Below are 14,656 nucleotides of genomic sequence, written 5' to 3'. Positions count from 1 at the left end.
CGCTAAAAAAACCTGATCATTAATAAACAGGCTTTACTGAACTTTTCAACAGTGCTTCTTTTTCGGTATGTGCATTTCTCTCAGATTTCCTCATTATGTATTAAAAAAAGTGTCTGCAATCTGTGAAAAAAATATTTTTTAACATCAATTTGGCAGAAGGGATGGGTTTTCAATATTTGTCATGTTCTTTTTCTCAAATATACTGTAACTCATTTTATGTACAGTAAGGCTTATCAGGTCTACATGTTACAGGAGGAAAGTGGGAACTGTTGGCTGGATTTCCTTGAGTTGACACCAGACATCAGAATATTCTTCTGTATTTCGATTGCTGATTTTTGACAACCAGTATATTGTGATTTACACAGGCTACAATCATGTAAAACTAGAAACTAGGTTGTGTTTTCTGCACATGGGAAAAGTTACAGAAAATGATGAAAGTAAAAAAAAAAAATCTTCACTGAAATTACACAACAGTTTCAAGCTTTACATATGCAAGATCTAATTAGCTTGCCAAGAATAACTAATACAACAGATATGTTGCTACTGTATGAAGTTAGTATTCAAAAATTGACAAGCTAAAATGTAACAAGTGAACATAAACATTAATGTCCTGTGTATCACAAGATAATCAAAGTAATTCAGTTCAGTTAACACATCAACCCTCTCAAGTCCCCACTTACAGTCCACCACTATCAAGAATAGTCCACAGTTTGAATAACAGGCAATCCCTGTTTTCTAATGTATGTGCAGTTTTAAATCAGAGCTGGACATCAGGTCGGAAACTGAAGCTGTTGAATTGCTTTAGCTCATATCTATCTATATATATCTATATATAGATATATATAGATATAAATATATATATAATAATATACCACTGTTAAAGGTAGCACAACTACCCATAGTCTTCTATCACAATTTGAAAAGGCTTTACTTGGCGTTTGCAACATTAGTGTTTAATGAAATATTTTAGAGAATTCATGATATTGAGGTAAGTAGCATTCCTCTCAAAAATAAGTTGTAGCTTCACAGCTCCATGTTTAGATGTTCTGTTTTGGTCTTAACTTTTGAGAATTTACAGGGCAATGTGGAATTTAGGCCCAGCGTTTGTGATCACCTGGGGCTGCATTTAACGTAGACACACAACCAAAGAAAGAGAATGGACTGTATGTCTCACTCCTGCACCAAACACACAGTCAGCCATAAATAGCTGAAGACCCAGTGTAGTCAGTACTTAAGAAATACGTAAGTGTTCCAGTCCAGTGAGTACAGACTATTCTGTACTAGAGGACTGTTTTACTTGTATAAGTTTATATAGTTTTAAACATGATATGTAACCTACTATACCAGGTCTGAATAAAAACAAAATATGCACACCTTAATGCACACATGCTTCAGCTCATACAACCCAGTTGACCTTCATGGTGACGTGAGAGTTTCAGGATCATCATCATCATTAGGCTCTCACACTAGTTCAACACTGAAAGGTGAAGTGACGGACAGTGTCTGTGAAGTAGTCACTTTCTGTAGCAGACAAGAGTGTCTAATTTATGACTGACCGTCTGTAAGAAACGAGTGAAGAGAGATTCAATATGAACAGACACACAGGACAGGGTAGGATTTAGCTGTTTTTTTTGCTGTGTGTCTAGCCATCAATGTCCCAGCTGAAGAGGTGATGTTTCACCAACATGTCCTGCACTCCCTCTTTCAATGGTCTCTGCTCCTTCTCCTGGAAAAGAGAAATGGGGGAAAGCTTTGACCTACAGCCAAACGCGACACGACAGAGGGCAACTCCATTATATTGGACCTCTTACCAAACACCAATCAGCAATTATAAAGAAAGCATTTTCTCTTTGACAGCTAATGAAAACACTTCCTGATATCACTGACTGGAGTCTGGCCAGAGGTGATTTAAATATTCAACATACAGAGAGTAGTGCACTCATGTTTTTTTGCCTTAAGGTGACTATTGACACCAGTGCATGTATCACTTTGTTGACAAAATGACAAATCTGATGAATAGTAACGACAGAAACCGGAGAGATTCTTTGTTTGATAGGGCATCTTAAATCAGCAGGTTAATAAACTAGGGAAACTACTGACTATGCTACGGTCTCATACATGACATGTTACCTAGAGATCCCAACTAAAGAGGTGATGCTGAAACAGCACATCCATAGCTTCTGCTTTCAGAATAGCAGATTTCTGAAACAGCATAAAGTCATAGTTTTTCTCCCCTGAATAATAAGTTTTCCTTGAATAGTAAGATATTCTTACTACTGCTCTATATGAGGATGCTGTGGATATCTGCTTTGCTCACCTCTTTCTTGTCAGGTAGCTCACAATCCTGGGAGAGACTGAAGGCAAACTTTGACAGGACCCTGAAGAAACAACAACAGTAAACTGGTCATCAATGTTTTATTGGTCAGATCATGCATCGGTCTCTTAAAGCCCTTTTTAGATATTCCCTGATATCTTCAAACAACTCAATAATGCGTAGTAAATATGGTGGATAGTGGGTGGATAAGATACAATACATTTAACATTGCCAGCCAAAGTCAGGAATTCAGTCGTTTGGAAGCACCTTATCATATTTAACCATCACTAATTTGCTTGCACAAAGTTTCCCCATACAACCATTTTGAATCTGAGACAGAATCAAGAGAGACTGCAGTTTTGGAGTTGTGTGTTTCTTACCTGAGCTCACACTTGATCTGTACCCATCCAGGACTGCGAAGGAATGACCAAGGATGATACCATTTCTCCACAGCAGCCATGCTGGAACACAACACCTCCAGCCATAAGTGTAGCACCTGCTCACTGGAGGGACAGACACACGTTAAGAACCACACATCATTTGTGTATTTGCACATTTTAAGCCTGTACGATCTGATACCCACTACAGAGTGATAGTGATGATTTCAGTTCTGTGTGTTTGTGTGTGTGTGTGTGTGTGTGTGTGTGTGTGTGTGTGTGTGTGTGTGTGTGTGTCAGTCTGGAAAACTCACTTGAGGCCCACGCAGACAAGAGACCTAAACTTGACATCCATCTGAGCATGTGCTGAGTCGTGGCTCATGTTGACTGACTGCACTGCCTGGAAGAGCCGACAGAGGGTGCTCATGCACTTCCTACTAGTCTTCATGTTTTACAGGCTGAGTCTAAAGACATTGCTAGGCATAACTAGACAGACACTACTTTAAAGCAACATACTTATTGTTGGAAACTGGGAGAAATGTCCATAAAAATAAATTACACTTCTACTTGCGTAATAATAAATGACAAAAATACTTTACTTTAACACTGACCTGTACATTAAACTAGATAAAACTAACCTGCAGCTTTTTTACGCATATTTATTACTCACTCTGTATAGCAGCTCCTCTGGTGTTAGTACTTTTCCATCTTCATCTAACCTGGTAAATGCCAAAGACAACGAGTCGTTACTTTATGATGCTGGACTGCTGAAATCGAATTTCCCAAAAGCGAATTTCCCCTGTCAAAAAACGTATCATCACACTGTGCATGCTGACAAGGGACAGTTCCCTGTTTATGTTCTTAATGGACTATTTTCTCTCATTTGTTTCTCATTCTGTTGCAAATGAAAGTCAAGTGCATCCCTGATCACACCTGGAAGAGTTTGGATGATCTAGTCTTCAAAAGATTTGATTTTTTTTCATGTATTTTTGCTTTAATAGATTATAATCCCCCACACCTATATTAAATGTTCAAGTGAATAGAGATTTTGACAGCACTAATGAAAAAACAGTGAGTGTCTGTGTTCTACCTGTAGGTTTTACATAGCACCAGTCTTGAGTAGACAGAGTTGAAGTCCCTCTCTACCTCTCTACTGGCTGCCTGAGACAAAACCAGAAGACAAAGAATGATAAAGCTGAAATTTATACAACAGCAGTGTGCAATATGGTTTCATGTGGAATTAAAAAAAAAAAAAAAAAAAAGCTCTCCTACCTCTTCTATGAATAACCAAGGGTGACAGGGACCTCCCAGTATAGATGGTTTCTTGAGACCGTGCTGAAAGATGGCTTTTAGGGCTGGACACAGTGTGCCCCTGGCCAGGTCTGTCACTGCCTCTGTCACAGAGTCATCACCTGCTAATGAGTACTGGGGACAAACAAGCGCACCAGTCAATGTTTAGGAGACACTACGTATTAATATTCAGGGTACTGGAACGAGAATATCAAGAGACAGGGATAAAAACTGAGAAATATCACATGGATTGAACACTGTAACAAACATCTGCTGGGCAAATCAACTATTGAAACACTTTGCCTTATTAAGCTGAAAATTAACTGCTTCCTTACCTCTTTGCTTCTTTCATCTAGGATCTCCACAAACTTTGCTGGAAACCAGCCTGTTACAAAGAGCGACAGAAAATTTATGTCAAATGAGCTGTGAGACAGAGTATAGAATAATCAAATATCCAGATGGTAATAGTGGGTGTTGCTACATAAGAGAAGTGCGCACACCTCTGAGGCCATTGAGTTCTCCTACCCAACAGTGTTCATCCTTCTGTGAGATGATCTGAGGGAGAAAGATAAAAATACAGTGGGATGAGAATTGAAGACCTGGTGTTATGTACAGTGTGCATGACTGGAAACAACAAGTAGTGTTTTGTTTGTGTGCGTCTCATGACTAACCGTGATGATGTCATTCTTTCTGAAGCCCAGTTCATCATCATCGTGTCGCTCAAAGTCCAGCAAAGCCTTTGCCCGTCTCCGCCGGTTGCGGGACACAACAAGGAAGTTTTCATGATCTCGCTGGTGGCTCTCCATGGAGTAGTCAGGAGTCAGGTCCTGGAGAGACAAGGTGGGAGAACCCGGGTCAAAATGAAGTCAAAATTGAATAAAATGGCTATGGATATATTTGATGGTATTACAATATTAAATTTAAGAACTAAACCATTTAGCCTGACAAATTAAGGTAGGCCTCTCTTAACGCACTTCTTATTTTGGTTGATCCACAGTAAAGCACACTGTGCTTGTGCTGGAGTGTATGAACTCACAGTACTGGAGTTATGTGGGTCCAAACAGTGGAAGTGCTCTGCAGTGCGGGCTATGGCTTCTCGCAGGGCAGCCACCAGTTCTGTCTGCTTAATGTTCTTAGACTTTAGGGCCTCTGCCTCATCCTCCCCAAACAGCAGGGAGCTCAGGGTGGACTTCCTTCGCAGGGACTGTCTCCTCAACACCTGCTCAAAAACAAAACCCAAAATAAATATTAAATTTCTTTTTTACTACTTTTAATAAAAAAACAATGGGCACATACACCTCCTAATCTGTCCAAATCACAAGTGAACTATAACAAGGTTGACGCTAGTTGTTTAGTCTCTGACAAAAATAATTGATGTTTTAGCGCAATTTGCAAAGACTACAACTGACCTTGTTGAGATTTGTGTTGAGTGTCGTGTTGTTTCCATTGTTGAGCTGCGCCTGTTCGTTTAGGATATAGGCTAGGTGCTTGTGGCGGTGGGCTTCCAGAGTTTCCTGGGACAGTGTCCCTGCTAGCCTCATAGCTTCCCCAAGAACGGCAGGCCCATCCCTCAGCTGGCTTGGTAAGTCCGACAGAGTATTAAAAATGGAAGCGGAGTTCTCTGATGATACGAGCTCTTCCTCCTGGGGTTGGAGAGTAAATTTCACAAGGAATAAAAGTCAACACATACAGTTTTTGTGAATAGTAGGAGTAGCTGGTGATTAGCTAGCATGGGATGGTTTCTAGCTATTAGTAGTTAAAATTTCTGTTGGTATTAATTGCTGAACTGTAACGTTTGGACAAATAGAAACTATCATCATCTTCTTCATCTTTCATGCAAGAAAATAAAATAAGTTAATGAGTGACTGAAAAAATTAAATAACTCTACAACATCTCAGCACAATAAAAAAGTAAATTGTATCAGGGAGTTAAGAGTCATGAAATACGTGGTGTAGTGCAAATACCTTGATCTTGAGCATTCCCAGTGTGACCTGGAAGAGCACCAATGAGCCCTGGTAGAAGAGGAGATCCCAGATCCTAAGGAGCAGACGGATGTCCACCACGCTGGCAAATGATGTCAGGAACCAATGGAGTGTGATCAGCGACAGCTCTGGATGTGTAAGGAGGAGGGGGTTACATACTGTATGCTACAGACTGTTTCTACTCAGTCTACACAGCAATTAATTAGTCTCAGTTTAGTATTAGTCTCCCAGAATTAGTCAGTTCCATCTCACAATTCTCGTTTTTTTAATTTTTTTTTTTAAATTAATACATGGCTGAAAGGTGGTGGGTAGTCTAACTTTCATTGAATGCGTAAGTTACCTCTCTGACCCCATGCACCACCCTTTCACCATCTTTTCTCATACCCATCCCTACCTATGTCATGCTCTTGCAGAAGGCGGTCGAGGGCAGGCAGGTACTGTACAATGAGCTGGCGGAGAACCCTCTGGTCCGTTTGGACGCCCAGCAGAGTGGACGAGAAGTAGGATGCTGGAAGGAGGTCTTCAATAAGGGCACACATCATCCACAGTACATCCTCCTCCTCAAGAAAGAGCAGCAGACAGGAGACCACCTGGGGTGATCAAGACATACGTTTGGGTAAGAGACAGTGAAGGGGGAGCAGTGACGATTGAAAAGGTAAGAAGAAAGGCACAAGAAAGACAATAATAAAATAAAAACTTAGAAAAGTGTGTATCTATTCATCTCTGTTCAGTCAGCTGGCTGGTGTAATGTTGTTTTATCTTTTTTAATGGTGACATCAGGTTCTGTATTTACAATGGGTGTCCTCACCATGCCGGTGCCCTGACAGTACCCGATGTCTGGGTAGAGCCAGGCTAGGCCTCTCAGTACCCGTCTCAGCCTTGGCACTCCAACACTGGTCAGACTGCTGAAACAGGCATTGGTTGGCATAGTCCGCAACAGGTCCTTCTCTATCTGAAGGAGAGGAGTTAACAAGGAACAGTTACATCATGAATTACAAAGAACATTTAGAAAGGTGGTGGTGGTGATGGAGTGGGGTGGGGTGGGGTGGGGGGGCATGATACCACCCCCATCACCACTAGTGACTAACTGGCAAAACAAACTTAGACTTCATTTCTTATTAAATCTGACTGTGCAGTTGATCGCACAATAGCTCTTGTGCTTTTCTTCCATGTGAAGACACCATGGCAAATGCTGACTGTTTCATGTAACAGTGGCATCTTCAGTGCACTGACATCATGTGCATACCTATATATAGATCTACAGTAGATTAACAGCTGCGTCATTCATGTGTTTTGGGGCTGTACAGGATTCATGGAATCAATTACAAAAGTTTGTAATATATAAATATGCAAATGAAAAAACTTGATTCTTTGATTCCATTTAAGTAGTTTACAATACTATTTAGGTACATCATTAAGATGTACTATGCTTCAGTGTTTGGTTGGATAACAACAATGGGATGTGTTTGTTTACACATGTACATATAGCTAGGGATTTTACCTGTTTGGCTGTGGTGGAGTCTTCATTGGAGCTGTTCTTAATGATTTCTCTGTAGGAGATCTCAGAGGTCCTCTTCTTCTGCAGTGCTCCAGACAGCCGCATCCAGAGCTAGCAGACATGACATCTTTAAAGCTCTAAAGCTTTTTTTGTGTCCTTGGAAATAACTAAAAAATGTATACACTCAAAAGCAACTGTAGGTGTCTAGTGACAATAAGTTTAATTAAAATTAATGTGGAATTAATGTGTACAAATGTGTACCACTTCTAGTCAGTGCCACAAATAATTCACCACTGCTGTGCAAGTCTACTTACCTGTGGCCTCATGCTGTGAGGTATGCCCCCTAACACCAAGGAACGCAGACGCTCAGAGCGCGGAAGGACAGGATCGATGAGCTCCCAGGTCAGGTCACCCACTGTGTGATTGTGGGTGAACTCCAGGTGGGCTTGCCAGCGCAGTCGTTGCTGGGGGTCTTCACGCTGGGGTGAGCCTTCAGTGCCCAGCCAGGATCTAGGCTCCCCACCTCCTGAGTGAGAAGAGGAATATTGTATATCAGGATTTGGTATGTGTTGGTGTTTGTCCTCTTTGTAACTACACTGTGAACATCGCTAAGCACCATTCGACCTCTTGAATAGAGGAGGATGGAATATTGGAAAATAATAGCAAGTAGAACTTTAATGTAACCAAGCACACACACACACACACACACACACACACACACACACACACACACACACACACACACACACACACACACACACACACACACACACACACACACACACACACACACACACACACAGACACACACACACACACACACACACACACACAAAAGGAAAGAAAGCCAGTAGGTGATTGCAAGTGTCCAGATAAGAGACATGTGGCTGAGTGAAATAAGCCAAAATAGAACTCTGATGGGAGATATTCACTGTACTCTGTTATTATGTGTATGCATTAAGTATTCAGAAAGAATAACAGCCAGCAATAACAATAAGATGGATACAGAAAATATACTGCTGCCAGACAAAATATTAGATTAACAGGAAAAAAAAATAGTGTAGGAGCAACTCAGTTAGTTAGTCATAACTCTGAGATCACATGCACGCATTTTATGTACATAATGCAGCCATTGTGCCCAGATAAGAAGATTTCCTTTTATGTTTCTTGACTGGGAATCAGGAGTTTTATCATTGTGGAACAAAGGAGTGGTGTGAAGACAGAAGAAATTGGTGTATGTGTGTACATGGGAGTGAACACGTTACCTTCAGTGTCCACTCTGAAGCCAAACTCATCATATTGGAGTTCAGGCTGTTCCAAGCAGTCTTTCTGTAGAGACAAACAAATACCATGCAATCATTAGTCCACATTTCATAGAGAAGAGGTGACTGTGAAAGCAGCACAGCAGCTTTAGCGCAACAGACCAGATGTCACATTGTCACATGAGGACAAAGATCCTGAAGTGTCTGTCTTTATATTCTGTCACACTATACAGATGGGTCGTTGCTTGTCCTCTTACTTTCTGCTTTTTTGCTATTCAGAGATGACAAACAAAAGAAATACTTATGAAGGGTTGAACATAAACAATATATGAAGTCAGATCCTCACTTGATGGTACTTGGCCAAAATATCCTGGGGCCACATGCTTGGGGTGAGAGCAGAGAATGGCCCACCAGGGGCTGGTGTGTAAGTACCTAAAATAGAGAGAAAGAATTGTGTATTAGTAAAACGGTTACTTAAACAGAAAATATTATACATTAAACAAAACCACAAATGACATATTGTAATATACCCAAACTAAAGAGTAAGGCATTCATGCCTGTGATAAAATGTAAATCAACAAATCAAATATTAACTATTCATGTTATTTCTGCAATCCAAGGTCAGTGTGCATTTGTGGACATAATAACCAGAAACAAATTTACAGAGCACCTCTCTTCAAATTGTCAGCTTAGAGCACTTACGTTGAAAAAAAAACAATTTTGTACAAATCCATACCTGACATTTTGTTGGTGTTAAGAGTGAATGGCTTCTGTATGCAGTGACCGCAGTCACTCTGGAGAAAGGAGATCAGCAGATAGTACGTGCTCTGTAGAGAAGACACAGAAGAGGAAAAGTTGGTGGTTTAATTCCTGACTCATTCTAACAACATGTGAAGTCTCTCTCTTGGGGAAGACACTAAACCCCAAGTATCCCAGATGAGGGAGCTCTGTGTGTTTGTTTGTGAATGTGAGACAAGCTGATGTAATGCTGAGCAAATTGAGTTATTACAGTGTACCTTTCTGTAAACCTGCCTATCTATACCCTAAACACCATTGCTGTTCTTATAAAACAATGCAAGTACCTTAACAATGAAGAAACAGAGTCCAGTCTTAAGTCCAACGATTCTTTAACAAAGCAACGTTCACTTCTTCATGAGTGAAGGGGGAGACTCAAACGATTCTACACAATTACATTAAGGGAGAGAGAAAGAGTTACTGAGAGAAGAGACAAAAGGGACATTCTTGTGTCTCTTCTCGTGGCCATATGACTGCTGTACTTACCAGAGGCTAGTTACCTCACTTAACTTTGTGTGCGTTTCTGTTCTCTATTTTTACACAGTCAAGATCCTAGGGCAAAATTAACAGACATTCTGTGAGATTACTGTCGAAGGACTCTAAAACAGACATTCATAATAAAGAGGATACTATCTATTCAATTTTGTCATTAAGTGAACAGCTTTTTCTCTGAGGATTTAATCTTTTAAACTTTTTTGTTGGGAAGCGCTCACACATCACAACTGTAATAGTTTTTAGAATTTCACCACTTAGAATTTAAACTCTTGAATATGACTCTAAATTACAGAAGCCCCGAAAACATCTTTTCTGCCACACTAAATCTATAAAGGCTCTATATACTGTATGTGGCTTCCAGACAATAGATGCATATTGTCCTACTGGCTAGTTCATAATTAGATAATCATAGTTAGTTATTTGTAGGGTGAGTAAAGCACACACACCAACTTGCATATATATTTCTTTTTGATAACTTTATTCTATTCTATCATATCTTCTTTAAAAAAAAAAAAAAAAAAGTTTTACTGTAAGACAAACCTAATGGCAAAATGTTTCTTTACAAAGCCAATGACTCAGTTAAAAAAAATACCAGGTAATCCCTTAGAACAGTAATGAAAAAACAATGAGGTGATCTAAAGAAAAGTAGGAAACCTAACCTTTAACAATACTCTTCAGGCCATTACCATCATCTCTTAACTTTGGCAAGAAATCTCTAGCTACTTTACAGCCATAGCCCACAGAGCCCTCAAAATTTTGGCTATGGTTATGCAACATATCAGCAGTTATCTCATGTCATTCAGCCAACACTCGGAAAATGTCTGAAATGAATGACTCTGAAATGTAATACGCCAACATGTTGTAGTCTCTTCTGTCAGTATTCCTCTGTCTGGCATGACTCCTACAGAGCTTTTCAACCGAACAGTAAATTGAAAAACTTAAAATGATCCTGGATTTTTTTTTTTTTTTTTTAACATTCAACACAATTTCTACTCAGGCCTTGGCTTACATGATACTCTTCACAGTTGGAATTCTACAGAATTGTACAGTTATGAACTATATGTGCTGCATATAAACACATGTGAAATCTGGAAGACAGAGCCAAAGAAAGCAGATGCAAAGTAATCACAACACACATGTTGCTGCCAAATTAATTCTGAACAAACAGAATAATCATTAATCCACTGATTGTTCAATAGTCACTACATTTTTTCCCCCAAATTTAAAATCACAGCCAAAGCTCCTACATCAATCACACAAAAGGAGTATGGCGAGGGAATTTGGATGCTAATAACATCATGTGACAAGTCACATTGATATTACAAACACATCATCTCATTAGATTCTTGCAAAGTCTCTCAGTCCGTCCTCATCAATCTCAAACACCAAAGCATCGCTATGAAAACATAGCCACATGTGAAACAGATGATGGGTCACTGTTGTAGAATGCAATGCACAGTATAGCAGTGACAGGGGACAGTATTTAGAATGTAAGCTGGTAATTCACACACCAACATACACAGGCAGACACAAACGCAGGACAGCCCTAACCTGCATAAGAGGCTCACCAGCGTGCAAACACTCTGCCAAAATGATTCATTCCAGCAGTAGACTTGCAACATCTGAAGAGGGATTTAGGACTTAAGAGAGATGAGAAATCAATTTGAGGTTTGGAGGATGGCCAAGTTCTTTCAGGCTAGCTCTGTGTGAAGCTAAGGGGAGAACTGGGATCTTGGAGCTACTCCCTTACAAGAACACTAACAGTTTAATCACCTGCCAAGAAAACCAACATGACAGAAGCCCTCCTGCAAACTGTTGCATGCACTGCAACTGCAAAGTTAGACCAGAAATGATTGGTAGATTAATCAATTAATTTAAGTAAGTCAATTTTCAAACAGATATGCCAAACATTTCCCGGTTCCAGCTTTTCCAATATGAGGATGTGCTGCCTCTCTTTGTCTTATGTGAAACTGTAGCAAACTGAGTATTTTTGGGTTTCTCGGCTATTTTGAAAGGAAAAAAAACCATTGTATAGGCTGCAAACTCCGATGTGCTACAAATTTATATTCTCTCACAGTATACATCAAACCCATATACAGATTAGGTAGATAAACATCAGTTTATTTTAGATTAAGGACTACTGTTTGGTGCAAAATCGAAAACTTGTACAGGGAAAAGTCAACAACTGTCAAGCAATATCGCATTGAATAGCACTGATAGGGTACAGTAAAAATAAATCTATTGTGAAAACCTATTGGAAAACTTATGTGCTGTCATTTCTGTTACCGTTACCAGCTTCATTAAAACACAATTTCTGATGTTATAATCTTGTTATCATCATGTACTTCCAAGGATAAAACTCCAAGAAACACCATGAAGAAAAAAAAAAATCACTTTTGGTGACTTAGCAGAAGACTTGAACAGGCCTATAACAGGGAATCTTTCCATCTTACTCTAATGCAAGAAGATCTCTTCCATTGTTGAGGTGTGGCTGGGCTCACCTGTGTTTGCGCACACTGGTCAACACCCTGCTGCAAGAAAGGCAAAGAGTAACATCCTGTTCTCAAGTCCTGTCAAATCGTATTTATACAGCCCAATATCATATATAACAAATTTGCTTCAGAGGGCTTAACAACCTGTATATCATTGCAAGGCCTTCTGTTCTTAGACCCTCTACAGACACAAACAGTGCGTGTGCACAGCAAACGTCTTTCTTTTACAAGAGCAGAGGAAGTTCTTATTATATTATTACTGATAATTGTGTTTGTGTTGCCCTCCAGTTGTTCCTCACAGTAGCCACAACAACTCTGAGTCATGTTCCCATCTCATTAAAAACACGCCCACCCACACAGCCATGTATGTCAGAGAATTACTGCCTGGTGCCCCACCAATTTAGCTTTGTCTGGAAAATGATAGACAGTACCTAGGTCTCTTTGGCAGACGGTGTGTTCCCATCTCTCTCTCTCTTTCACGCACACACACACAGCCACGTGTCACCTCTATCCATTCACGGCCTCTGTTACACACAGAGACACTGAAGAGAACAGGAATGTCACTTCCTCAAAAAGCAAGGGAAATAAGAAGATATTGGAAAACCCCTCCAAATCCCCAGCCTCCCTGGGAGTTTAGAGGTAGAAACACCAGTCTGCAGGGGAAAGGAGCTTTTAACGACAACTTACAGCTCTCGGGTCAGTCCGGTTTAAAGCTGAGCTGGCTGCAGCACTAACGCTTTATTGCACAGCAAGCCACAAGACACTGAGATTAGAGAGAGCAACAAGTGACTCAACTGTATGTCTCGTTAGTGTTTAGAGAACGCACAGCACAGCGGCGCATGTTTGGGTCTGACATAATGGTATATGTTGCAGCATTCGTGCTGCTTTGGAGGGGTCATTGTTAAACCAGTCAGTGGAGCTGGATGGTGACGAAGCTAAATATCCCTTTGTGGGTCACGACAGCATTCCGCTTACTTGTTCGTGAGTGTGTGTGTGTGTGTGTACCTTATTCCACTGTGTTCCTATAGAGAGACGTTTCGTCAAACCCCGGCTGACGTCAGGTACCCAATTTTTCAATGTGCATCTGCACGTACAACGTGCAGTGTCTACGATCTAATATAACGTCCTGACAGCCGTCTCAGAGATCAATGCAATGTTATCACTCTGAGTCGCCAGCGATTAGCCGTACATGCTACCGTTAGCTTTTAGCTAACACCTACACTGGACAGTGTTACAGTGGCCTGCTCGCATGACTTACCGTGGCATTACTCCAGTGTAAAGCACAAGGTTGTGGTTTTTTTGGCGGACGAGTCTTCTGTCGTTTCGAAACGGGAAAACACCATATGCTACGCTATCATCCCTCCCGTGTTTGTGATTCCCCTGCGTTGTGCACCTGCTGGCGACGGGCAGCTCCGTCGTATCCTTACGCGCTTCAACGGTTTCCCTCTCCATCCCGAGAAGTAGTTCCACATCCCGGAACCGCACGTCTCGGTGAAAATATCCTTCCGCTGGGGACTAGATGACGTAGGAGGACGACGTGTGTTTGTTCCGCTCATTCATGCCCCCCCCCCCCTTTTTTTTTTTGCCTCATTCACTCCGGACAACAGCCAGTCACGACTCACAACCGCAGCGCACCGATCATACTGTGGGATGAAATCGGCATCCCCCGGAACATGGAAGGCTAAGCCCATGCGGATGCTTGTCGCTTCTGTTTGTAGTGAAGTTATTTGCAGTTTTGAATGACACCTTTAACCTTTTGAGTCATGCATTTCTAAGACACGTATATTATTATTATTATTATTATCTGTTGGTAGGCTGTTATTAAGTATCAGCTTATGATATTGGCCTACGTTCGTATCTTACCCCTAAGTTTGAGCATAGGTAAACTACCCGTGCTAGATAAAATGACAAAAGCAAACAGGAAAAGTTTTAGAATATAGAAATAACCCAGAATGACATTGTTTCAACATTGTTTCAACATTGAATCTTTAGTCATGGTTATTACGAGACAAACCCTGAACTTCTTGTAAAACTGTTTCACTTACTGACGTTACAAGTTACATTGCTGTTACACTTTTGCTCCACAAGATGTCTCTAGTGCAGTGAAGCTTCTCGGCACGCTCATTATAGCCCAGCCAGTGAGAGAAAGAC

At 40.7% G+C, this 14,656-nt stretch overlaps 1 protein-coding gene across 4 annotated transcripts; it reads right to left on the bottom strand.

Moving 5' to 3' along the window:
- Nucleotides 1–91: 91 nt before the first annotated feature.
- On the bottom strand, nucleotides 92–13,952 carry sgsm3 (small G protein signaling modulator 3). 4 transcript variants are annotated; one of them, XM_040124375.1, is made up of 23 exons: nucleotides 13,764–13,952; nucleotides 10,005–10,070; nucleotides 9,806–9,903; nucleotides 9,460–9,550; nucleotides 9,070–9,155; nucleotides 8,727–8,790; nucleotides 7,776–7,987; nucleotides 7,465–7,572; nucleotides 6,772–6,915; nucleotides 6,358–6,553; nucleotides 5,946–6,091; nucleotides 5,391–5,624; nucleotides 5,018–5,200; nucleotides 4,653–4,808; nucleotides 4,482–4,536; nucleotides 4,317–4,366; nucleotides 3,964–4,116; nucleotides 3,782–3,852; nucleotides 3,362–3,410; nucleotides 3,006–3,091; nucleotides 2,695–2,817; nucleotides 2,318–2,378; nucleotides 92–1,726 (listed from the first exon to the last, which is right to left on the bottom strand). In XM_040124375.1, the coding sequence occupies exons 4-23, from the start codon at nucleotides 9,464–9,466 to the stop codon at nucleotides 1,643–1,645; spliced, it is 2,268 nt and encodes a 755-aa protein (XP_039980309.1). In that variant the 5' UTR covers nucleotides 9,467–9,550; nucleotides 9,806–9,903; nucleotides 10,005–10,070; nucleotides 13,764–13,952; the 3' UTR covers nucleotides 92–1,642. The 4 variants fall into 4 exon arrangements, with proteins under 4 accessions (XP_039980309.1, XP_039980311.1, XP_039980310.1 ...); XM_040124377.1 differs by having other exon boundaries at nucleotides 10,019–10,070; XM_040124376.1 differs by lacking the exon at nucleotides 10,005–10,070.
- Between the last annotated feature and the right edge of the window lie 704 nt (nucleotides 13,953–14,656).

The sequence above is a fragment of the Xiphias gladius genome, chromosome 3 (assembly GCF_016859285.1).
Source record: "Xiphias gladius isolate SHS-SW01 ecotype Sanya breed wild chromosome 3, ASM1685928v1, whole genome shotgun sequence".
In the NCBI taxonomy this organism is placed as follows: Eukaryota; Metazoa; Chordata; class Actinopteri; order Istiophoriformes; family Xiphiidae; genus Xiphias; species Xiphias gladius.
The sequence above is the reverse complement of the archived record's forward strand: the minus strand, read 5'-3'. Positions and strand labels throughout refer to the sequence as shown.

Bases quoted from the DNA above. Each gene is read 5' to 3' on its own strand.
- sgsm3 (XM_040124375.1), bottom strand. The intron at 4,809-5,017 runs GTGAGTTCATAC...TTGTCTCTCCAG, and splicing joins ACCCACATAACTCCAGTACT to GACCTGACTCCTGACTACTC. The intron at 3,092-3,361 runs GTGAGTAATAAA...CGGCTCTTCCAG, and splicing joins CAGAGGAGCTGCTATACAGA to GCAGTGCAGTCAGTCAACAT.